At 37.9% G+C, this 27,107-nt stretch overlaps 1 protein-coding gene across 1 annotated transcript in view; it reads right to left on the bottom strand.

The window, feature by feature from the left end:
• FHOD3 (formin homology 2 domain containing 3) overlaps positions 1-27,107 on the bottom strand; it is a 197,084-nt gene that overhangs the window by 23,484 nt on the left and 146,493 nt on the right. Inside the window, exons 15-19 of the mRNA XM_009707416.1 lie at positions 22,205-22,387; positions 16,966-17,085; positions 16,333-16,494; positions 4,604-4,794; positions 2,696-2,888 (exon numbers count right to left, since the gene is read on the bottom strand). Of these exons, the coding sequence (XP_009705718.1) occupies positions 2,696-2,888; positions 4,604-4,794; positions 16,333-16,494; positions 16,966-17,085; positions 22,205-22,387 (849 nt within the window). The remainder of the gene's footprint in view (positions 1-2,695; positions 2,889-4,603; positions 4,795-16,332; positions 16,495-16,965; positions 17,086-22,204; positions 22,388-27,107) is intronic.

Below are 27,107 nucleotides of genomic sequence, written 5' to 3'. Positions count from 1 at the left end.
AAAAGGCTGAAAGAAAGACTGGAAATACTCTCCATCGTGTTTCTCAGCCCTACTCCATGTGAGCAGTTGCTGAAGCTGATGCAAGTTCTCCATGCAAAGAGCCAGCAGACTCTCTCCATGCAAAAAGCCAGCACCCCTCTGCCTTCCAAGTCTGCAGGGGGGACCAAGGTTTAAGAGATACGTGCCTTTTCGTTAAGAACTGGGATGGTTCTGGCTTATTCCTTTCCCATTTTTGCTAAAATCCCTCTTCTGCCTAAAAGCAATGTACTGTAAGGTGATAAAAATGAGATCCTGAGGAAACTTGCAAAAGGACAGGGAGGTAAATATCAAATAACCACACAATCCTTCTAGGCTACCAAAAGCAGACATGACTACTTCTTATTAGAATTACTTTCTTCTACAAAGTTTCTTTCCAATGTCAAGATCTAAACGTTTTTCTATCAGTGTTTTGTAACTAGTTGAGCATACTGTCAATGCATTACTGATATATCTCCCCTTTCCAATGCCTTCAAATATAAATCACTAAGAAAATCAAGACCAGATACAAACTACGGCCAACACAAGACTACAATAAAACTCCTCTTTTTCATCATTCTTCACATATAAATATCTTCCATCCTGCTGACTTGGAAACTTGTTTTGAGGTAGATCTGACTTTGAAGTTGTCAAAAGAAGCTGTGATAAATAGTCTGATGCAACTTTAATTCTGTTTTACCATATACTGCAATCAAATGAATGGTAAATGGGGCCATATTACTGGGCTACAGTTAAAGAGATTTAGTAAGTCTTGAAATAAATATATGGCCACACGAATAACTCCCTTGAAGAACACCTCTATAAGGGGAATTTTAAAGAATGTGTTTTTTTACTCCAGCAGGCTTTTTGTTTTTAACCAATGGGACCGTTATATAATTGCAAATTAGTGACAGGCAAAAAATTCTCCCTTTCTGGGGACCTGTAAGATATTTTTAGGTGGAACACTGGCTGTCAGATGGCATTTAATTCTTTGTCAAATCTCAACACTATCTTGAGCTGCACAAGACACCTTCTTCCAATAATACGTTTTTTTCTGAGAAAGGCCTAGCTGCCTCCTTTCTTACATTTTCAGAAAACGGCTGTTGTCTCTGGCTCTGCTCCTCACTGACTAGCTGTCAACCCTGAGCCTTTTTCTGGTTTGACAGGGTCCCTTCTCTCCGCTTCCTGAACCCAGCTGCCAGTGATCAGATTTCCTTTTCCTCTCACATTTCCCACAAGAACAGGATATAGAAAACCTTTCTGTCCAGCCACAGCCAGTCCTTCTGGACAGATAATACAGAAACACTACATCATATAGCAGAAAAACAGTAACTCCTTCATGTCTCAGTATTGTTTAAACTAGTAGAAAGTATTGAAGTTATCTGAGGAAATGAGAATTTTAATTTACCCATCTGTATGTCTAATGCTGTCTTTTAGCTCCTCTAGAATATGTCAGGAAAACCATGAAGCAACTGAAGAAAGTGATCTCAGTTTCCCAGTGGTAGTTTTGGAAATTTGTATGACTATATTATACCCTTCACATAAAATCAGAGCCTCTTCCTTAACCTGAGGCTAGACCAAAAGGAAAATCTTTTGAGATAATAATACAGGTTTAACATTTTCTCTAGATGGGGCACATTTCCAGATTTAAAGAGGATATTGCCAGGAAAGATCTACAAATGATTGTGAGTCAATGACTTAAATACAATCTCAATTTTTATATATATACACATATATATATTTTGACCCATGTTGCCTGAGCCATAAAACTGTAATCAGCGTAGGGCTTTTCATGCCAAAGGCAGGGGTAGCTTCATATGCAATGAACCACTCACATCTAATTGAGACTCCAGATTTGGATTTTGAGACAGCTGGAAACTTTTATTAAGTACTGGCACTTCTTAAAACTTTATTTGGATTGAGTCAAACTACATCAACTTAAAAAAAAAAAAAAAAGATAAAAAAAATCAAGGGGATTTTAGAACTTACTATGCTAAGAAAACTAATCTTATTTTAATTTATTCTATCAGTTTGCAATCATACAGTCGAAAAGTTTGCAGGGTAGCATCTACTCTGAACATAAATTTGTCTGTTCTTTCAGAACCCCAGAGTAGTCTGTTCCCATAAAATTGGCTGTTCTGTGCTTTAAAGTTAAGAAGATAATTGCTGTGAGTGTGCGTGCATATATATATATATCTAAAATAGATAAAATACTGAGATTAAAGACCATATTAGAATATTCAAAGATGGAGGGAAAAATTCCATTTAAATTTGGTTGTAACCACTTAAATGGCTAAAATTGTTCATCATTTAAATCATGTCCTCAATTAGAAGCCTAATTTCTATGTGTTTTTTTTTTCATTTTCCTATTCTTGGGTGATCAGGTACACACAGCTCCTGGTTTCTTCTAGAGGTTTTGGGCACTGTCTGTGCAACACACAAAGATGCTATTTTTGGATGCTTAATTTCAGTTTATTCTTGTTCTATAAATTGGTATGAAGCAAAAAATATGTACATTCAAGGACTTGCAAGTTTTGTCTTCTAAGAGAACAAAGTTCTTTACTTACAGTAGAAGAACCTCTTAAGAATAAAAATAAACAGTAACAACACTTCATATACAACATTCAGTGAAAGAAAGTTTAAAAAATCCATGCTGTGGTAGACAGATTTTGCCACTTACATCTGTTATCATTTTCCCTCTGGTCTTGTTTCTTTCCCTGTGGTTAGCTCGTTTCTGTTTTTGCTGCAAAACTCGTTCCCTGGTGGTGCGGTATTCCAGAGCAAATTCGCTAATAATTTTGCAGAACTTATTGATGTTGACTTCACGTATTGCATAGGGAGGATGGCCCATAAATAACAAAAATGAGTGAAACCTGGAAAACAATGAGTTCATAAATGCAAGGGAAAAAATATTTATTGATGGTTCCTGGGGAAAAAAATCCCACATTTCAGTGAATCCATTTATTTCTTTATTAGCTCCCATCCTTTCTTTTGTGCTACAGAATTTTCATGGATGCTTTGCATAACACTGTCATGTTTTATAATTAAAACCATGAAAGTCTAGCCTATGATAACTCATCCTAGTCCACTTTCCCAGGCTGATGCAGGAGATAAGATGTTTATAGAACTCCATCTACTTTATATGACTAATTTGGCATGTGAATGACCGATTTCATTTCAGTTATAGAAAAAATATTTATTAAGTTTCAATTCTATTTATTTGTATTAAGCAACTTCAAAGAGGTTGTTAGGATGTTGGGGAAAGTCTAGACAAGAAGAATGTAGATTTACAGGCTAGCAAACACAAGAAGGAAAGAATTTCTGGTTCACAAAACTGACCATAAAATTATATTATCTACCAAGTACTTTAGTTTGGGATACTCTCAATTCACAGTTTTACTGCTTCTGTGGTATTCAGAACTTTTGCACTATTTGCAAATTTTACTACTGCTTTTATATTGCATGATTTACAACAGCGTACTGAATGTTTAAAAATGTATGGGGATTCCTTTTAACTGCATCTACACCCTTGATGATAAAAAGACTTCCCAATCTTTGAAAGACGTGAGTACATGGATACATTTTTGGAGAACTATAGCAGTAGTTGCAGGACATAATAGGAAAAAGTTAATATTTTTCTATTTGTACAATGTGTATGATTAACACAACAGGAAACTGATGAATTCACTTCCCTTCCACTGCAGTTGGGATTTCTGTTTTCTTATGGCATGAAAACCGAGTCATTATGAAAACAAAGAAGAGCTGAATCAACTTCTCAAGTGTATATCAACAAATTTGGCATCATTTGGAATCCAGATCCTAATTTTGACCACAGCAATTTGGAAATTATTCAGAAGTTGGAAAATCTCTCAAAATTTCATTAATAAGCAGGAACATAAACAAATTACTCGGATGACTTAAGCTACATTTGTGAACCTGAAAAAAAAAAGCTCAGGTGTATTGCAGAATTATCACGAATATGTACCTTTCAAAGCACTGCAATTACTGTTAACTCCACTGGATGAAACTAAACCCAACAGCAAGTCCTAAGGAGAGGAATCTTAATTCTGTCTTCTACTGTGTAAGTCTTAAACACATAGTCATAGATCTTGCAAATAGGAGTGGTGCTGCCTATAGAAGAACTCATTGTACAAGACTTGTTTCAACTTCTGCATATGACAAATTTGTCATTAGAACTTAAGTTTTTTTGCTACAGCCTGTTCTTGTTTATCAGATGGTAAGCCAACCCTCCATAAAAGTATTCAGGGAAGGACAGAAAATATAGTAGCTTCATCATAAAGCTGCTAGCTTTTGGGGCTAGAAGTTAAAAGACCCAGTTATTGTACCTTGTGAATAAATGATTGCCTGGATCATTGCTTCTTTTAATCAGAAATGTAGAAACTTTCTAGAGTGGGGATCTTTCTTAAATGGCATCTATAACAAAGTATGCATCATATACATCCTGGTAACATTACTTCCTGGAATGTGGATTAAACACTTACTAAAAATATAGCTATGATGTCATAATTTGTAATTTTAGCAAGTAATTTATTATCAAGATATTGCTGTCACCAATCTAACTTTGTACCTGTTAATTATTCTTCTATGAACAATCTTGAGGATTATGATTCTTTCTGCACAGTCTTTAAGGAACTCGGACATTTTTTGCTTTAGACTTGGCTTCATTTCATGCTTTGCTATAGCCTTAAGGTGATCCCATGATGCTTTGCACCGTCTTTCCATCTGACACAAGTTCTCCTGGAGTTGTTCAAAGTCAACCTGAAAAAAAAGAAAAGAAAATGTAACACTTTAAGTGAAAACACTGCGGTAGTATCTTTGAATATCTGAACAATATAATGTATGTATAAGAAAGAGTCAATGTAGTGGCAGCACAACATAATTCACATTATTAATTACTACTAAATAATTAAGAAATAGCATTCTCTGTCTCACTTTGTCTAGACATGAAATGTTAGTAAGGAAAACTGAAAACAAAGAAATACTCATATACATACATATTTGGTTTTAGTCTCAGAGGCCTAACACCTAAAGAAGGGACAATAAAATGCTGTGATGTGTTTTTTCCCTTGCTAATAACTTCATGCCTACACCAAGCAGATGCATGACTCAGTTAATTCTGAGGTAATACAAAACTTTCTCTTTTTCTTAATCCTTTTCTCTAGCTTTTTATACCCTGTTTACTGCTCACTGTTGTACCCAGCCAACATTTCTCCAATTTAGGAAGCACTTGGATCTATTCCCTAGCCATACATTGACTTGTTAATAGACGATCTACTTGTAATCACAAAATTTACGGGCCAGAGTTTTTTAAAGTTCTACTGAAAGTAAGTGTTATTTAGTGATCTCAGCACTAACCTTCATCCCTTGATATACAGTATGAATTTGCTGGCTTGTAACAAGATCGTATAATGGCTTTGAAAGTCTCTCAACACAGTTAAAATAAATGACTGCATCCTACAGTAACATTCATCAGGACAGAAGCCAACACATTCCACAGAAGGTGAGAGAGTGCTTCTCCTTTATTCATCAACCAAAAAAGGTGTTCAAATCGCAATGGTCTACAGAAGACATTCAGGATGTGTTGCTAACAACTGGACAAAACGCATTAACAACCTAGCCACAGCACACAACAGATGAAAAAAGTAAAACTACCCAACATGTTCTTGAACTCTGAAGAAAGGAAAAATTTATTTTATAATACCACTTCACAGTTCAGAAGAACTCAAGCTATAAAATACAGATTTAGCTCTCAGATTCTAAGCACTGTCAGTGCTTGGGATGTTACAGTCTGGTATTCTAGTTAATTCCTTAATGCTAAATGAAAACCAGTGCCAGAGACAGGTTTTAGTTCACTCTTTTTAGCTGTGTGCAGTACCCACTGCTGAGACCTATACTGAGGATAGCCATAAGAAATGCATTATTATTAAAAAGCTCCTGGTATTGATTTGATTTGTTTTTGCTGTGATTTATAAAGTGATGAATTTTTCCTCTTCACAAGGAAATAAAAATATCCTTTGATCCATTCCGCTACTCAGAAAAGCCCTGCAGGCGGAGCAGCTGTGGGGTTTTTGTTTTCCTTATATCCATATCAATGTGCATGTTTAAAAAAAAAAAAAGAAGGCTTTTCCAGGTCAGTATTTTCACTGTGGGTGATAAACACATTGCAGCTCTCCCTAGATGATATATCTAAAACACACATGAGGAAAAAATACTAGTATTCATATTAAGAAAAAAAAGCCAAGAGGAGGTACTTCTAGGTCTTACTAGTAAGAATTATCTAACCTGGCTGGGGAAGTCTCTCAGCTGCTGCAGCAGAGAAATTTAATTTTATGATGTTTTATGACAGCTTTCACTGAAAACAGAATGAGTTTTAAGCTACCAGAAAGTTCTGAGGTTCAAGCCCGCAGGAGTTCAAGAGACATCTGTGGAGAACAGCTTATCTACAGGGAAAAGATGTGGCGAATCCCCTGCCCCTTGAAATCTGCCATCAGCCAGCGCATTCACAAGAATGGGCAGTTCCAGCAAGGACTGGGGATGGCAGGACAGGCTAAGGGATGCACAGGAATTTTTTGAGCACAAACCAAAATTCAGATCTCTGGGGAAGTCCTAAGGAGACCGCAGCAAGGACAATGCCACCGAAGTTCCCCTGGAGTGAACCTCTGTAGAGCACAGGTGGCTTTGCTCGAGCAGAAGCTGTTAACTCCTGGAAGAAGTAAAGCAGGAAATCCAATATAGGATAACGTGCCTGGGCATTCTCCACATGCAAACTGTCCTGTGCCTGCAAGAATGTGACAAACATTCACGAAATCTAAAATCTTGTGGCTGCCAGCTCTCCAAAGTTCGGTCACTTCTTTGTGGACATAAGTCAAAATTTTTCAGAGACAACCAGATACCCCAGCTGATATTTCATGAAGTGCTATTTGTCTTGTGCAAATTTTGCAGGTAGATGCAGAATCCATGGCATTTCAGTCTGCTCTAGGTCTTACAGGCAAGGAGTTAAGTTTCTTCACAGGTGATAAACCACACAACATCCCTTTCCCCTATCCAAGGGGTAGAAACCACCTCCCAACAGGGCACCAGGTAACAAAGGTAAGTCTTCAGATCCTTCTAAAAAAACAAGCAACCAAACAAAAAGACTAACATTTACCAGCCAGCTGACAAGATTTTTCCTACTAAATCTTGCAGAAGTGAGATTTTAAATGTTCAGGCTGGATCAGCTCAAAAGGAAAAATCAGTTAAAAATATTTGGACTCTCCTACCAAATGTATCAAAACATTCGATAGTTTGCAGCTTTAGAGTACTACCTGCATGATATTTCAAATCACAGAAAACAAGCTTTCCCCCTCTTTTTCTTCTAACACCAACAGCACTACTGTGATGCTCTCCAATGGGAAAGAGTGTAACGTGACATGCACAGTCACCCCCCCGTACCTCCTCTCTAATTTACATACCTTGCCTTCATGTTTCCTCTGTCATCCCCTTTTTTCCTTCAGTGCTGGTGTTCAGATAAGAAATTAGCCATAAGCCTGTTAGCACAGTAAAGCCAAAGACAGATCCACTGACCACTGATCTTTTAACTAGACTCTTCTGCAATTGCAGACACTTGTACACAGGATCCAGGTGATGGTTTATTCTAGGCTACTGGAATGTAATATCCAGGTTGCATGCCAGCAATTGGTGTACGTTAAGCATATATATCAACTCTCACATACACTGGCTTTCCACTGCAATCTGAAATAGCAGTATGTATTTTTAACTGATAAAATACACCAAAATCCTATTGAAGTACTATGCTCTTATTCTGCAAACTCTTACATTTTCTAACCCTTATAATGTGTTGGAATATTAACCAAGACAGACAGCTATTAATTCTCTTAATTATGAGCACCAGATTCCACTGAAAAGCAGGATCCTAATGAATTTGGCATCCTCATATCCTTGTCTTTCTTCACTGTGAAGCCAAATGTATCATGGACATAAAGAAGCTTTTATAATATTCTGAGCAGCAGCAGTCCAATAACTATGTGGCCAACAAGCTCCTCCATTTTATGCACATTTCTATCATAAAACAGCAGGTACTTGCATCAATGGAAAATGTAAATAAAATACAAATCCAACTGAAAAGCAAAACTTTTGCCTCACTTTAACTGAGGTAACCAACCATGAAAGATGAGCACAGTGGTCCAAACCTACATCTAATATTTGTGCACAGATGTTTAAAAGCAGTCACATTGTTCAGCCATATCCTTCTAATTTCCTTTTTTGGGGGTAATTTTTTCTGTTATTGTTGTTCTGTTTAGGATGTCTCCTAACACTGAAAGTGTTATATACAAATATAACAATAACAATGATGATAAATGATCCCCCCAACTTGTTCCTATGATAAGAACAAGAACTTCTGTGGAGTAGTAATGACAATTATTCAAACTAATATGCATAAAGGAAACATGAAAAGGCATATATAATACCATACTACCTCCCTGTCAGTCCACACAGCATTCCCAAGGGAGCATGGATTGCACCTTTTTATTGATGTGTTTATTTCTAACGCTTTACTAAAAGAATTAATGCTGCATAATGGTACAAAGATGAGATTCCTTTTTCTGTTTTGTTCTTTCTTTCTTGAAAGGAAAGATGCACCAATTCTCACCTGCAGCTGGAAGGTCATGCTGGGACTAAGAAGGAATTCAGATGAGTTGTGGCTCCAGGAGACCTCAGCATAGGAGGTGCTCAGACACGAACTGTTGTGGCATTATTTTATAACTATGCTCCACTGAATCAAAGGAAGCAGTAATCTGAAATAGTCCTTATAGGTTTCTCCTTGGATAGCGGCATGTGGATGTTGTGTCTGGCCCTAGCATTTGGAGAAAGGTGGAAACATACATTCTTCTTCCTCCTCACTACATGTATGTGCAAAAGACATGGAGCTTGCTGGTCCTGCTTACTGTTGCCTTCTGCTACAACTTTAAAAAAAAATTTCTTTTTTTTCCTCAGGCAAAAGAATGAGTGGTCTTAGGCTGTTATGCAAAACATAAATGTCTTTTCTTTCAGACACTATGTAATGTTTATTTTAATTTGTAAATGAATTTAGAAAAAGCAACTTTCTAAATGCTCCTGGGATATACTTGATATGTTCCTTCTTTCTCCTGCCAGGTTCCTCTCAATTCACAACCACACTAGCAGAAAAATATTCAGAACTATTTGTTATTTATCTGTGAAATCTCTTGCTAGGCCCACTGTTCAGTCTTCTGAGAAGTGCCTTTGTAGACACTGTTGCATCAGAGTGGAGTAGCCAGAGAGAGTCTATCCAAATAGGATTTAAAGACTAGTTTACCCCTGCAGGGTCAGCCTCATTCAGGAAATCACTGCTATAAGTCACTAATGGGCAACTTTAAAAATAAAAATCTATTTTTCAATTTAATGTACCACCATATTTTGCACAAATGACACAGACCAAGAATGAAACCTTCCAACCACATGCAAGCCACACCAGCACTCATTTTAATCCTTTGATATCATTATTTATTGCTTGCTACCATAGTAACAGATGACTCTGCCATAAACACCACCACAAAAAAGAGTTCTACCAAGTTTCTCACTTCATTGGGCTGAGAATTCAATATTGCATGATACACCTACTGCCCAAATGACTTCTGTTCTCGCTGGTTTTCACCTGACTCAAAAACTACCACTACCACCAAATGGCTCAGCAGTTACTTCCCTGCCCATTTAGGTTCCATGAATACTGGCCCTTTAAAAGGCCTATTTTTTCCAAGTTCAACTCCATGCCATACATCCAATATCACCTGCTGCGTATATAGGTTTAAAACTTTCTAATTAATGAAATACTAGATCATGCCCCAGTCATTCAGGCAGGACACATATTAGGGAGCCTTTCTAGTCTTTGGGTTGGGATGCTTCTTCTCTATGTCCACAGAAATATCTCATGGCAACACAGGAATTGGACTCTTACTATTTGTTGGGAGAGAGAGAAAGTGATGCTTTGAAGTGACATTGGGAATTAAATGCATGGCTCAAACCTAAAGTGCCTTCCACTATATATTCTCTAGGGCAGCATATACAATTCCAGGTATGCATTGCCATGCACAGCAAATAACTGTAGCTGCTGTGAGAACAGGTAATTTTTCTTCAGCATTCCCTCAGCTGGAATGTGCTTTACAGACACATTTCCTCTTCCAGCTAAATCTCCTCTAAGTCTCTGGGCTAAGCTCCACCACTATTGACAGTACAAAACTGTCCTAAAATCAAAGATGCTGCACCTGATTACATTCATGTTTCCTGCCTTCTGTATTTACATTCAGCCCCTGAACAGGGTCAAAAATGTCACAACTGGATTGAAGTAAAAAAAATCCAAAACAAATAAATGAAGGAAAACTGGTGAAGCTGAGGTTTCTGCTTAAAAAGCACTTATTTTCAAAATCACTGTAAATTATCCGAAGTTTTGTTCTGAAGGCCAGCGAATAACTTATGTAACCTCAGTATCCTTGTATAGGTTTTCTATTGCTTGATACTACATTTATTGTTTATTGCTACATCTTGTTTCTTTTAGTGGTGGAGATATCAAATCCAGATATTTTCTAAGGAAGACTTGGATTTCTATCCCACCCATAAGGTGCATTAAATAGAAGACTGATGCTTTCACAATGAAAAATGTTGCCTTAAATTCACCATAAAATGACAACTATTTTATCGCACATCATAGAAAGATACACATAATCAGAGACAAAATCTTTGTCTCTTCAAAGTTTAAGATATTTTCTGCAGCAGACCACAGCCTAGTCTGAGCTGTTTATAATTTAAGGTCAGACCATCTGTTCTCACATTATGACAGGGATGCGTTCTGGCAGGGAACACAAAATCTTCCTCTTTTCTTGAGCTGGTTCAGCACCAAAGGAAATTCTAAGAATTGCTTCTTGCAAACACGCTGTCATCTGAGTGCAGCGACCTTCGATGGTGGATGTTCAAAACTCTGTCTCCTCCAGTACTTCCACACTGGCTTGCTTCACTGAATGTCACAAGAATTATCCCAAGACCAATGTTAGTCCGACTTGCTCACTGTGGGCCACACATTTTAAGTAAAGTAGATGCCAGCTCTCAAGAGCAAGCAAAGGAGGTTCTGTCCAGACATTTCTAATTCTAGGGTAAGAGGTGGCATCTTCCCAAAATAATTTTGGAAATGAGAGCACCTGAATCAATCTACTAATTAAAAACTAAAGGACAGAGGTGCTTACTGAGATATGCCCAGATGAGTCTACCCAATTACATACACATCTCCACTGCATTTTAGTTCCTTAAACAATCTACAATAAACACACTAATATGGGATCTTTTTACAGATGCTGTATGACAGTTCCCACAATTTGGGATGAAGAGGAGCAATACCAGTAAGTGGTGATATAGGTCCCTTCAGATGGTGTTATGGCAATACCACTTGCAGTCATTTCACCTGGAGTGTTATTGAAACACCACAGTGCTGTCAGACACATGTGCTAAACTTCATATACTCTCTTTCAGACAAAACCTTGAAGTCTCCTTTGCCACCGAAGCTCCTTCCCCCTTCGCCCCAGCCTGCCCTGCAACCAGCAGGATCTGCCTTCTCCTGCTCTGTCTTCACCTTTGCTCACCAGCCCATGCCAGGAACTGGGGCAGCTGCAGCAGTCCTCGCAGCTGGCACCACAGGAATGATACAATGGTAAGAAACCTCGCATCCCCCAACCTCTTTTTTTTTTTTTTCCATGAAAAATAATTTGACTTTTGGCATTTATTTTTGTTTGAAATAATGTAGGGAAAGCATACTTGAATGATAATTGCACACAAATACTCCCTGTCAAGCGAGACAGGAGAAACCCACTGAAGCAGCGCAGGAGGTAGCATGATCTTCCCTACTTTTTCTTTTTCTTTTCTCCTTTCTCTGCTTTCGAGCATATCAAGCAGAGCTACAGCACACCAGAATGGCACTTCTGTTTCAGCCCCCTCCTTCCTCCCCTGCCAAGTCCCTCGGAGGGCAGCTGCGGGCTTCCTTCTCCCCTGCGTACGTCGTAGTCTTGTCCTAAGTTTTTTCCTACTAGCAATCCTTACCCCCTCCTCTGCGTTGTTAACATTTCCTATTGCTTACTTTTAAAAGCTGCCTGCTTCTCCATTGCCTAGTATCTGCAACTAATCTAAGTGTCTTGCTGCAGGGGTTAAAAACCAGACAGAAGTTTGACATCTTGTAAGTAAATTAAAATTAGGGGGAGAAAAGGACAATTACTAATTTACTCTATGGAGCTTGCCAGCTTTCAGATGCATGGGGAAAAACACTTATGGGGTTGAGGGATGATGAACATTTTTAATAGTAATACATTTTTTAATTCACTAACAGAGAAGATACTAGTCCTGATGCAACTCCTCCTTGACATACTGGTCAGGAAACTTCTAGGAACAATACTGAGTTTAACTGCAGAAATTTGAGAGCTGCTTCAGATGTAAGTATATCAGTTCTGGTACAACTCCAGTGAAAAAATAACTTAAAATATGTTAAAATAAAAAAGCAGGAGAAAAAAAAAAGCAAGTGCTTTTAATCATAGGATACTAAACAATCAGTGCCCTTCATGCTCTTATACATTTTTATACAACTATGAATACTTTTATTTATCTAGAATTCTATTTTTTTGGTCATTTTTTCACTTGTGTCTGCTTTTTTTTTGCCATTTATGACTTCAGTCCTTCAACAAAAAGACATAAGTTTTGCAATAACTATACCATTTTGTTTCTGGTCTTTCTAACTCCTTTCTGGTGAGGCAGCCTGGTTTGTTTACATTTTTTTTTTCATGAACTCAGGCTGAGGAAATTCTCATATGGTGTGCATCTCAGGGGAAGGGGCATCTCTGTTTATCTACAGGATGGAAATTGTTTAGCCTTTGTGGTTTCTGAAAGATGTTTGTAGACAAAATGGAGCTCAAAATACAGCCTAATCCACAGTGAAATATTAGTTCTCCTTTCCTGTCAACTTTCCTAAACCAAGATTTCGCCTTGTCTGTGAACATTCCCTTGAAGAGGGCAGCTTGGATGGCTTCCATGTCCTAAGTCTTTGATTTGTGGCAGCTAAGATCAAGTGGGAATAGAGCTTGTTACAGTAATCCATCAGTGGTATAACACATGCAGGAACATCCCAAGGAGGGAGACCTTGGGCGTCATGGGGAAGGTTAAGGCTGTAATTTCTCTTAATGTGATTTTGTCTGGCCTTTACAGAATTTCATCCGCTTTGGGCAGGGCCACAAGATCAGCAAACCACAGACTGAAAGACTGTGCTCAGTTTTGCATGCTCTTAGACCTAAAAATTTTTTATAAGTGACAGCATTAGGTTAAGCTTTCTTCCACTTTCTAAGACTGAAAAATAGAAGATTCACTTGAGAGTACACCATACATGGTAGTGTGGATTTTGGAAAACAAGGGCTCTTCTCTTTTATGGTAATTTTCATTTTAGTGATGAACTTGGTCGCAATCTAAAAAAAAGTGAAATAACTTCTTAACAAAGAGAGGAAGCACAAAATGAGAAACTAATATACCTAAATGTTAAGAGATGAAGAATCACTCAAAGAAAAAAAACAAAAAAACAAAAAAACCTTCCAAACATGAGAAACTAACCTCAGTGAAGGTGATAAAACAGAGCCTAAACATAGGCTGTACAAGAGGAAAATTAGGAGAACAGAGATGGAATCCAAAGAGCAAATATCTAAGGGTATAAAACAAAATCCACACATTTCGTTATGGTATCAAAAAAAAGAAAATACATAGGAGGTCCTGGATCACTGGGGGTGAAAGAAACTGAGGAAGACAAAAGTTAGGGAAGGAAAGCAAGATGACTTGTTTTCATCCAACTTCACCGCAGAGAAAGTTGCGGAGAAACCTATTCTGATACCTGCCTTTATTTTTCTGCATTTTATTTTTTAATAGACATGAACAAATAGCAAGGTTCAAATACTTGCTAGCAGAAACAAATATGTTGGAGGAGGATGATATCTTACAAAGCAGTAAACAAGCAGAAGACAAGAATTCTGACAGCAATTGAAATAAAGAAATTGAGCCACTGGCTAAAATGAGTATGCTTTCACTACACTTAGTAACTTAAAGAATGAGAGGATAGCAAAAGTTTCACCTATCTTTACAAAAGCAGCAAGGCTGATTCAGGAGACAGTAGAGCTCCTAGCTTTATTACTATACCTGGTAACCTGGCTGAAAGGATGAATAACAGGAAATTAAATACATCACAATAATCACTAGATTCTGAATATGTTTATAAAATAGTGGACAGGTAAGAGCAAGTAAAGCAAACTAGACTTTCGAAATCTTTACAAGAGCCTCATGGGAGGCCACTTATGAAGTGTGAGGTTAGGAGAGCAAAAGAAAAGAAAGAATACATATTGATTCTCATCTGATGACAGGGTTAAGAGCAGGTGTCTCATGGTCTGTACTTTGTATTTCAAAATTATCTGGAAACAAGGAAGCACACTGAGAGGGTAAAATCTACAGATGGCAAGAAATTATTCAGATTAGTCCTGATTTAAGATTATTAGAGGTTTGAGAGATAAGCAGTAAATCTGCTTCAGCAGATCATGGTCATTACTGTAGATTGCAATGAAGCTCACACTGCAGGCAGTATCAGACTCCTTTGCGCATCGGCCTGAGTTCTGAATTGCCCGATCAGCTCAGGAGGTTGCCTGGATGTCCTCGTGAACTGCCTAAAGACAACGACTGTCAAAAGGACAGCAGTAGTCAAAAAACCCAAAGAAAACCCCAGGACATATAACAAAAGATAGCACAAGCAGAAGAGACAAACATAGTCAGCATATAACATTTATAAGGAGAGGCTGGAATACTGTGTTTGCTATTGTTTAACCCATTCTAAAAGATAAGATGGAGAAAAGTGTGGAAATGGCCTCAAAAAAAAAAAAATGTAGAAGAATTATTTGAGACTTAGAGAAGGATCCAAGCAGCCTGGTTTAATTTGGTCTTGCACTGAAAAGGGTGTTTGGACCAGATGACCTTCAGAGGTCCATTCCAACCTAGGTTATTCTACGGAAGAGAGGGATAAAAAAGGTTTTGACTGTTCAATATCTTCAGACAGTAAATCCTGAAATTGGCAAATTCAAGAGCAGAAAAAAATTAGATGATGAATTCATTGTCACAAGAACTGCCCTAGGAGCCAAAATAAGATTTAATTTTTGGAGTTTTTAAAAAATTGTATTATACAGGGTTCTCCTCTACCCCCCCCCCCCTCCAATATCCAAACAAGATGGCTTTGGGGAAAGAAATCATTCCTCCATTTTAGGTATATAATCAGTATTATGGCTCACGAAATAAAATTTTTCTAGGAGAGATCTTCCTCCTTCAAACCTTCTTGTGCTTTCCTCTCAAGCAGCTGGTATTGGCCACTGTCTGAATCAAGAGACTGGACAGGATGGATACTAGTATTATCTGCTGTAATTATTTCCATTTTCACATGAGACATGACTCCAAAACAGAAATTTCATGGTTTTTATCTCCTGATGATATTCTGTCATGTTTACTCAATCAAGTAATATACTGTTTTTAAGGGTCATCCATGAAATTTCACACTCTGACAGCTCCAAGAGGGAGGTTACAGTGTTTCTATCATGCCTGCTAGCAGCAGTAATAAATAATCCGCGTATCAAATTAAGCCATTGACCAGACCTATGCATTAGCCAAGTTACCATCTTGTAAAAAGAGGTGCTGCTACAAGTTTCCTTTATTTCTATTTATCTTCCCTAACTCCTAATCATCAAAATTATTGTCAGGAGGAGGACAGAAAAGGAGTTTAGCAAAACATTTCAAGGACACTTTCATTCTGGAAACAATTTTATTACCAAAAAAGTTCATTGCTCCCATTGTCTTTAAAATACAATCAGGCATCTGCCTTAAAAAAGAGATTCCCCCAAACTACAGAATAAATATATATGAAGATACTGGTCAAACAAAAGTTTTAAGGTGAAAATAGTTCCTAATAGTTACATACATTAATAATGTACATAACATTAAAATGGCTGTCTTAATGTGGCTGCCTATTAGTGCACTGATGAGGAAACCACCTGACAGAGACAAAGCTCAGGGTACTGGCACCTTTGAAATCCAGTGGGAATGACACAACAAATGCACATTCATAAAAAATGCTGCGTCCAGGGAGGAATAAAACCAAAGAATAAAATAAAATCTTAAATATTTAACTTTGAAGAGGGTTTTCAAAAACATATATGTATATTTACCCACTAGACATACCTTGGCTGACCTAGTGATGGCCCCGATCTCTGAATAAAGATCAGTGCTGTCTGGGAACTTTTCCACCACCATAGTACAGACGTGGTGCAGCAGGGACTGCTTGTGCACTGTGTCCTTGACTTCTGGAACCTTCTCGAGGTAGCTCAACTCAAAAGCTTTGGCCTGTAAGGGGGAGAAAAGGGAAGAGATTAAAAATAAAAATGTTTAACTCCTTCCCATTTAGACTGGTAGACAAAAATGATTACCACATAGAGGCAGAGGGAAAAGAAGAAGAAGAAGAAACCTACGGAGGAAGAAACTTATTGCTTTGATTTATTTTTAACTTGCTGAAGTGTAGGCCTAAAATCAGTCCATCTGCAGTGAAATGACTCATGACACAGTTCTCACAATTTGAATGGGGAGCATCAACACTAAACTCAAGGGAGTTACATCAGAAGAGTGCAAAGCTCCACATTTCCTTCAGGTTATGCTGAAAGAGGCAAAAAGCACCCTGACACACAATAAAAAGTAGGTTCTGTTTTCTAAATGATTTTTTGGTACAAAATAAATACTGGGCTGCAACTGTCATAATGGTTTTGATGTATGTTTTTGAAGGAAAAAGCTGCAGGGGAAATGCTGGGACATCAGGCTTACATTGGTTCCATTCAGAAAGTTCCCAATGGCTAGTAGAGTGGAAAGGATAAATCCCAAAGTTTTATTGTGCTCCAGTTGGTCCATTCCTTCCTTCAGATCTAGAAGTGGTTCTGCAACTTCCTGCCATGAGAACAGAAACAAGAAAGTGAAGGCGGCAGTTGGCTATAGCTGCTTTAAATTTTTAATTCTATGGTTTAGATTAATTACTGCAAAAATTACTAAACTGGTGTCTTGCAGACTGCAAATTGGCCATGTGCGCTGGCTTTCTTCCATGTCCTAGCTAATAAATCACATGCAAGGACAGCAAACAAATATATAAAATACTTTCCTAATGTTTCTTCTTTATGTGTGCAATTGCCTCACTTGTCCTGGGGATTATTCTGTGATTCCAAACAGGAGAGAGAGACTCAGAGAAGGGACTGTTGCATTTGAGTTACATGCATCAACATCCCCCTGCCCGAACTGACAAAAAAGCTTATAACTATTTTTCCTAATCTTTGAAAAACAAAAAAAAGTTAGAACCCTGGCTGACTTGACATTTGTAGCCTGACCCTAAAGCTTTCTTCAAATGATGACCACCTCTGAGTTTTAGATATGGTTTCATGCTTGTGTGACTAAAAACTGAAAAAAACCCACCCCACTGTAAACATCAAGCTTTACAAGTGTTCTCATTTTAATCTTTCAACTTAATGCATCTTCCATCCACACATGTTATCTGAGTATAGGTATGTAAACTGATAAGGCTTGAAAACATAAATTCTGTTCCATTACTTCGGGAAGTGAACTATGCCAGAGAGTTCAAAGGAAGAGAGCGAGGGCAATTCAGTTGATGGAGCTTATTTCTGTGTCTTTGTGTGAGGCCCAGGGTTATTTATTTTGTATGCACAGTAACAGTTCACATTGTTTCTATCTCCAGATGCCATCCTAAGCATCCATGAGCAGCATGCTTTTCCCAAATTATTACCATCTTTATGAGCCAAGAAGCCAAAATTAAGATGTTATTTTAGACCAATAGGCAAAATAGTCGAGCACTTCAATTTCTTGGAGAAATACAATGGGTCATTCAACAATTGTAGTGATATTTTACCATAAATAAGAGCACAAAGTTGAAGGAAACATATATTTCTAGTTGCTACAGAAAAATTCATCTCTTGAAAAGAAAAGAATACGGTAAATTTGAGACAAATTAAGAGATGGCATAATGAGCAAAGCAATTTATACATCATGGGAGAGGTGCTAAATAATCCAAGACTTTATCAAGTTAAACTGAAATCAATAAACTGCTGCACAGAATTCTTTTAATTGCTTTAAAGTCAGGGTTTTAGTTTGTTTTATTGCATTATGGGGATGAATCAAACTGCTCTGCATCTGCTGTAAACACAGGCTTTTGAACTATTTTACTTGTATCAATTTGCAACCTGTTAAAAAATCATTCTTACAAGGTTAATTTTAGACATTCTGAAGGTAAATAAAAAGGTAGCGTAAAAGGCTTCTAAAGCAGGCCATACTGTAGCCCTTCATTTAGCTATTTACATGCAAGTTATCCAAGCTTAAACTTTCTTGCATATAGTACACATTTATAATTACTCTTTATTTTTTATTTTATTGTAGTATTAAAAAAAACAATAAAAAGTGTGCTAGATACTGTATAATCAGATGAAATACCCATTCTTCCTTCCTATAAAACTCATCTGCTACCTAAAGAGGGCAGATACATAATGCAGAGCTACCTCATATCCTTAGATACTACGTACTTACCATGTTTTTATTTTTCACCTAAAAATTATGCTTGTATGAAATTTGAGAATTGGTCCAGTATTTCTGGCTGCAAGACATCTCATAATGCCTGATAAATGTTTGATGCGCATATACAAATGAACTCAACTGTATGTGTGCAATGAATCCAGCGGTCCTGGGACAGGGAGGACATGGCACATGTGTTCTGTACAGTTGATCTGGCGTATGCATTGTTACTAACCTGCTATACCGGTAATAAGTTTAGCTTACTGCACCTATATGAGTCCACATGCATGCTTTTCTGGGAGGGGTAAAAACTTGGTTAGAATGGGAACTTTGAGATGACCAAAATGTGATTTGCTGTATTTGCATTTAATCCAGACCGGCCTTCATAAAGTATCATACCCTTTTAAAACAACAGAAAGCATCAGGATCATACTGTAAAACTTAAAAAGCTCTGATGCACTTTTAAAAATTTTCAGACAGTTTAAGCATCACTCAAAGGTACAACCTTTGTGAACACTTATTTCTCTAGCACACTGTCTCCAGGGAGACTAAAGTCAGGAGTAATCTTTCTGCTCAGAAGAGACACTGAAGCAAGCCCTTTTCTTTACCAGTTCTACTTTTCTCATTTCTACACCTGTTTATATTCATTTACGATCCTTTAAAGTTGTCAGCAATAAGGACATATTTGCCCACAGTGACCTTAAGAAAAAAAACATCTGATTTAGGACAACTAAAGATTCTCTTTCTAAGACCTTTAAACTCCCTTTGAGATAATCAAATTTGACAGCATCTGCATCATAAATAGTTCAGTACAAAGAAATAGTAGTAACACAGTGTAATTTTTCAGAGCAATCAAAAGTCTGAAAATGAAAATTTAAAGTTGAAACTCTACCTCTTCTGTCTATTCCTTTAAATTATGATACCAAAAGAAAGGTGAGAAAAATTATTGTTCCACTGATGGTCTTCAGTAGGCATACAGTACCTTAGATACATGTTAACATTTCAAAACAGTATACACATTATCAAATAGATCATTTGGAAAGGGTTTTCCTTTTTTTATTTTCTGCAAAGAGCGAAGAATGAGTATTCATTCATCTAGTTCAGCCTCTCATAGTCTGAAGCTGCTCCCTACAAATATACCCTGACTTGCTTTAGTTAATTAAATTCAATCCAAGAGAGATGACTTCCTTCATTATGCCCAGAAAGCTTTTCCACAAACATGAATAGCTCACTTAACCCTTTTCTTGAACAATTTCATGGTGTTTTTCTTTCAGGTTGTAAGAGATGGAGCTAAGATCTTCTTAGGCAAAACTCTGCTGTCGGCTGATTAGCAAGTCTCATGAATGAGAACCTCAGCCTTACATCAACAACTTGGGTATTTCACACTCTTGATATCATGGACCATCTAAAACTTCCAGCCTCGTGGAAATAATAGTAAGGTTCATTCATTTCTTACATAAAATATATGTGTGACACAATAAATAATATGAGTGCTCTCTGAAATTATGACTTTTCCTAATTTTAAAATAGATTTTTTTAAAAAATCAAGCAAATGCTGGACAAAAAAATGACAAAAACTGTGGAGGTGATTTGGCACCTAAGTTTCATGAAGTGTTTGCCCATTTGCAGATCGACCTTCTGCAAAAACATAGTTTCGGGAACAGAAGAATGTTAGCAGGTCATGGGACTCTTATTATTATAATCATTAATGTAAATGACTTGAAGTCATTTTTTAATTGAATATGCTCATGGTATCTTATCTCAGTCTAAATAATGCTTATGTTTATTGGTTACCTGGAACTTAAACTCTGACTTTAAACTTTGTTATGGGAGACCCAACTGCTTGCTCTCTCTTGTACCTCTGCTGTCTGATCCTGTATCTTCCTCTTCACCCAACTAAGACCCAAGCTGTCTGTCCTACCTATGCATGTCTGCTAGGCTTCTTATCACATGCTTATTTTATTGGAGTTATCATATGTTATTTGCTGTAGCATTTTATGTCAAGTAGTGTACTTAGGCCTATCTATGTTTCAACAGGGATAAAAACATAGGTCCTATCTTCACTCCAGCTATCGCCTCTTTGAGTAATTTAAGTATTTGAGACATTTTATACTAGCATTCCATCCTACATGGATTTTAGCTGGCAATTCATTAACTTTGTGGCATAAACATTACAGGATAAGCAACAGGCAAACTATCAGAATTTCTTTAGCTTTTAGCTTCAAATGTTACTTTTTGATTGAGAGGAAGCTAGAAATTCTGGGTATATGCATAGATTAACAGCTACAGCTAACTCAGTTTACATGAAAGGAACAATTTGTTTTTTTTTTCACTTTGGTAAAGCTATTTTTTCTGCTTTGAAGTTACCACAAGGCTAAATTGTGACTGGCAAAAAGGTATTCATGCCAGATACAAGTATTTTATGTTTTACAAGTCAAAAACGTAAATGTCTAAGACTAAAATGTCACAATGAAAAAATCCTGAATATTAGTGTGATTGTATTTCCGAAAATCTAAGAAAATTAAGCAGAGGTTGAGTAATCTGGACAGTATCATGTGCAAATCAATCCACTGTTGTATAACTTGTTAAATAACCGTGGCTAGGTCAACCTAAGGCGTTTTTCAGAAGCAAGTCCCACTTCTCAGAATCTATATCACACAAAGTTATACTGATTTTTTAATATACATACATGCGCACAGGTATACATACAAAATTAATATATACAGGAGAGAGCTACTTGAAGAGCAACACATGGGGTGTGCACCAGAAGTGCAGCCAGAAGAAGGTTCCTGTGATGAGATTCCTGAAAGAGCTTGTGAAAGTCAGCAAGTAGCTGAAATCGTCTATACAATTTCATTCTGTTTCACCTATGCATCGAAATTATATGTTGTCATTTTGAAATTTTTGTCTGTGATTCATCATTCACAACAGACAACCCAATTATAATGTTCTCTGAATAAATGCTATCCATGAAGGTGGCAACAACTGTCTGGGACTGAACTGAACAGAACACCCCTGAAGGATGTCTTATCTTATGTTTGTAACGTTGAAAGAGAGCTATAAACAGAAAAAACCTTAATGGATGGTGTTTTCCTTAGCTCAAATGGCCGTAAGATCAATACTCTCATTTTACCATGTAAGGCTGAATACTGTAGTCCTCATTCAATCTTTATCTAAAGAAAAATTCTTATTGCTCTGAAGTAAGAATTTCCTGAATAACAACATCTGGAGAAAATGTTGTGAGGATTTAGCCCTCTTCTTTGTTTCAATATCATTACTGACTAATTAAAGGAAGGAAGACATAATCTCTAATTTTCTTTCATAGAAGGAACAGATTATAAAGGATCATTTTAGCTGTTTCCTGGTTGGCCATCGAAACAAAGGCAACCCATTTACCGTTTCCTGTAAATATACGCTCATATAATAACAAGGTCAGGGAAAGATTAAGCAAAGCCTCGGAATAATCTCTACCCCTGCCTCCCTGCTTTCCCCTCACCTTTTCCACTATCTCGTAGTCCATCTTGAAAGCCCAGAGCTGGAGCCTGGCGGAGAGTTCACTAATGGAAGAGAGGGTGAGAAGGAATTGCTCGGCGCTGCCCAGGGGGACATCGGGGTTCGCCAGCTGTGCCTCCTGGATCTTTTGCTTCTCCTCCTCAGTCGGGATCATGGTCAGAATTTTCTGTGAAGGGAGACAAAAGGCAGGTGTCAGTGGCGGGGCCAAGAGGTGTGCCAAGGCTGGATGTTGGGTGGCTTTACAGCAGCAACAGTAGAAGATCTCAAGTCCCTGGCTGGTAAACTAGGAGAGCACTGTAGTAACCAAGAACTAACCCACTGCACAAGAAAGCAAAACAAGGCCTGCTGTCTCAAACATCAGCAGTTTGTTGAAAAACACATTAGCATTAAAATGCTTTTTTTAAAAAATTTGTACTCAGTAGATATGGTTAATCATGGGATGAAACTCTGGAGACACAGGAGACTGGTTAGCACTGTGCTCCTCAGCTTTCATATGTTTAAGTGAAAACTGGCCACCTTTCTGCAAATTACATATGGAAGTGAGGGTAGAAGGAATGCAATTTTGTGGCCTGTGGTTTACAGCAGGTCAGACTAGATATTAAGGTCCTTTTTAGCCTCAATATCTATGAATCTTCCAGCGTGCTTGTAGGTATACAGAAATAACTTGAGGACTCCTGTCCCTTGCCGTTCATAATTTATTACTTTTTGTTCAATCTGTTTTGTTTTTTATGAAACATGACAACTGTGGCGGCTTATTAGGTCACTCCCAAAAATTTCACCTGAACTGAGGACAACTTTCCAAGGAACATGCATTGAATTTAAAGTTGAACTATGCATTGCATAATATATGGCCTTTTTCTCTTTTGATCTGAGAAGTCTAAAATATTGATGAAAAAGGATCTCAATATTTTCAGTTTCTGCTGTCAGTACGGCTCAAAACATTTAAACTTTCCCTTTAATTCTTGGATCTTATATGCTTCTTTACATGTGGCAGCTTTCCTTCTCAAAGTATTACTCTCTAAGGTATTGCTTCTTAATTAGTTTTTAACATAATAAATGCATTTTAAAATCAAAAAGAAAAGCAAAAATCATAAAGGCATCAGATAAGTCGAGGTCTTTACCCTGCTGATCAATGCCTCATTAAAACAAAGCAGTAGATCTTCAGCAAAACTTATGTTTATTTATCTGAGGAATGACATGTTTTTCCTGTAGCCTTCTATAACGATAGAGGCTGTTTTGGAGAGGAGGAGAGAATAATAAAAATAAAACCAAAGAGCTATCAGACCTGCCAATCCAAACTACAACTTTGTTCCAACTCTGGACATAGCTAATTCATCAAAGTAGCACAACTGCCCCCTTCCAGTACTGATAATTCATCTGGGTCCTTGTACAGTGCTGGAGCTAAGTGTGGAGAGCAAGGGACTTCTCCTGGTCAATCAGGCAAAGAACAAGAGTCAAGCAAGCAAATCATGTTCAATTTGTTGAACTGGGACTTACTTAATTTCAGCCACAGCATTTGTATTGCTGTCCATCTTCTTATCGTGACTTCCATAAACATAAAGAAGCATTTCTTTCTGTTAATGTTGGCTCTGTTTTTCACTTTTTTTTTAAAAAAAGAGCCTCTTTACTTGGACATTGCAAGTTTCTACCTTAATAAATTAATATCCAAAGGAAAAAAAAAGAAGAGGTAAATCCCTCAATATACTCTAGTGCTTTTCCTTCCTCTGCCAATAAAATTTTGGAAAATATTCTGATGTAAACCTGTTCCAATTGATAGCACTTGTGTATTGATTTTGAGATGTGCTATCCATCCATCCATCCACCCACCCACACATGCTGAAATCTGTAACTTAGGTCATATCTGTCATCAAACTAGATTTATAAGTAGCTGCTTCAGGGCATTTGTCAGTGCTTAACCAATACTAATCTAAAAAAGTTCATAAAAAAGAGAGAGACTGAGTCTGGAACTCATAAGAAGAGGTGTTTTGCAGAGTGTCCTTTGAAGAAGTCAGGCCTCATAGTGTCAAGTCCTCTCTTCAACAACAACAAGAAGCCAACAACCCCTCAGCTGAGCCAGGGCAGCTTGCAAATAGGATCATATGAACATCCATACATGGAGAGTTTAGCAGTAGCCATGTGATGGATTTAAAAATGCTTCTGATGCATTTTGAAGGCTAACACTTCAGCAGTATTCTCAATTGCCTCCTACAAATAACTAGCACTTTTGGCAGCCACCCAGGGATCCCACAAGTATTTTGTGGTGGTGCAAGGCCTTCACTCCAGAGATTTTGCACTGCTTTCGGGCATTTTAAAGAGAGCAATGAAACAGTAAGCTTTATTTCCAAAGGGACTCTCCTCCTCCTTGCGCTTTATGTAAACACCACCAGCCAGATGGAGCAGACAAAAAGCATTCTAGTCCAAGAACTGCAAGGCTGCTGTGCTGCGTGCTGTAGTACGTGAAACAGAGAATGCCAAGCAAAAGAGCCTGTACTTGTGGTGCCAGCTGCCAAGGATCAGCCCCGCTGCTGAAAGCCCTGCCTTGAAGGGACCAGAGCTGCTGGCAGGTCTCACACCATCCAGGGTGCAACTGCCCCCATAACAATGACCTTCTTACTGGCACTCCTCAGGCAAATAATTCTGATCCTGCTGGTCTTCATCCTTGGTGTGCCCCTGAGCCAGTGGTAAAATGCTCCTGTTCTTGATTTCCACTCCATGACTCATTTGAGCCATTTGTTTAGTGTTGGAAGCTGATGAGCACACCATCTGCCAGTTTATTATTATAATTATTATTTTTTTAAAACATCACTGACAGTAAAAGTAGCATAAAAACACAGAAGGGCAGAAGGTTACTGGCACCTGATGTGACCATTAAATCACAAATAGCTTTGAATCTAATCATTAGTTCATAACACTCTCCCCAGTATTGTATTCTTCAGGTCAAGTAAAGAAGAATTGTTTATCAACAAACCCTGTGCTCATATCCTCTAATACGTGTGATACGTGTATTTCACCTCCATGCATTTTCACACAACCGTTTGGGCCAGAGACTAACGTTCTGAGGAAAACCAGTGCACAAATCTTTTCATGGAGAAGAAGAAGATCCTGTTCACATGAGATAATGGATCCTAATTATTATGCTCCTGGACTGCTGGACCCAGCCACTTCCTTGAACTTTCAGCAAAGGGATCAAACTGCTTATTTCCTGGACTCAGCCATCCCAATGTATGATCTCCAAAAATTTTGAAAAGGAAAGCCTTACGAGGCTCACAGGGCAAAATTTATAAACCCCATACGTCTGAGGGTTACCAGCCTCAGTGTGGGATGCAAGGAAGCACCTAACCAGAGATTGCGAATAGCCCGGAGCCTCTGTGGAAATTAGGTGCTTAAGTTATCTCTTTCAAGAGATAAAGGGGTTTCTCGATGATGATGAGGTTGCAGGAGTGCCTTGGCTTTCATGTTTGGTTTTAGCTGATTTTACCAGGTGAACAGGAGCCTGAAAAAAATTAGTAAATATCTGGTTGTTGTTGGGTCAAAAGTTTTCTGTGGCTCAAGGCCCACAAATTCATAAGCTGCATAACCAAACACACATTAGTGGGTATTTCATCAGATATTTGACAGGCCTCAGCAGATGATTCAGCTCCAAAAAGGCTCTCACACTTCAGCTTTGCAGGCAGCTATTAATGAGACACATTGGTCATTTTCATTACCTGCAGAAACTTCATCAAAATATAAAAGTATATGAAGGTCAGGATTCCACAGTAAATGAGGCCACCTGCACTAATTTTATTTCAACTCTTGCAAAAATGATCCAATTCTAAGAAGGGACTATATCTAAAATGCCTGAGAGCCATCCCTATAAATCAGGAACTGACAGCCGTTGTCTCGGTCAGACCTCTCCGATTCCTCAGCTCTCTGCTGCAACACATGAACTTGCCATTGCTGGTCACAGAAACCATAGAAGATGTTTTGGTTTGCTGCAAGGAGTGAAAGTGTAGCTTTTTTTCTTTAAATAAAGTCTGAAACTCATTAGGGCAGTGTTACACTGGCTGTGGGTATATATATATATGGCACCGTTGAGTCCGTTCTGTCTTCTGTCTAGATTTGTGAAAAGAGGTGTTCTTTCAGGTCATGCAAGCTAGCATAATTTGAAACATCCCATCACGCTTTTACAAAACATTAGCTAAACAAATTGGAAACTGCAAATGCCAACATACCGTGGCAACTATCAGAACAAAAAATTAAATACCTTGACCGTTTCCGAAAATCAAATTTTTCTTTTGTTTATACATGTCACCATCTGCCTTTTTAACACCAGGCTCTCATTTTTTACCCCTTTTTACATCTCAGGGTTACCTAGCTACTCCAGACATCTGGACCTCAAATTACTTAACAAATGTGGGTATGGACGGCCTAGCATACCTGGAGAGTTTTTTTCTTTTCAAATAGTTACTGTGTGGCATCACAAAGCTATATTGTAAAGCACAAAGCAACCCATCTTAATTTCCTCACAGCATTACCCTAGTTTTTTTAAATTAATCATACTCTTTGGTACAATTTCATTTTGATCCACATCCCCTTACTGAGTAGCATTTTACAGAGGGACCCACTCACTTCCTTTACTAAAGACAACCACCAAGGACTGGTTTGGTGGACTCTATTCTTGCAGTTGCCCATGATACACTTTGTAGCAAAGTTGGGGTCGGTCTCTTCTCCGAGGCAACCAGTGACGGGACAAGAGGGCATAGTCTGAAACTGCGTCAGGGCAAGTTCAGGCTAGAAATGAGGAGGCATTTCTTCACAGAAAGGGTCATTAGGCATTGGAATGGGCTGCCCAGGGAGGTGGTGGAGTCACCATCCCTGGAGGTGTTTAAGAAAAGGTTGGAGGT

Source organism: Cariama cristata, unplaced genomic scaffold (genome assembly GCF_000690535.1).
Source record: "Cariama cristata isolate BGI_N322 unplaced genomic scaffold, ASM69053v1 scaffold4019, whole genome shotgun sequence".
Taxonomy (NCBI): Eukaryota; Metazoa; Chordata; class Aves; order Cariamiformes; family Cariamidae; genus Cariama; species Cariama cristata.
This window is presented reverse-complemented; position numbering and strand designations above follow the sequence as displayed.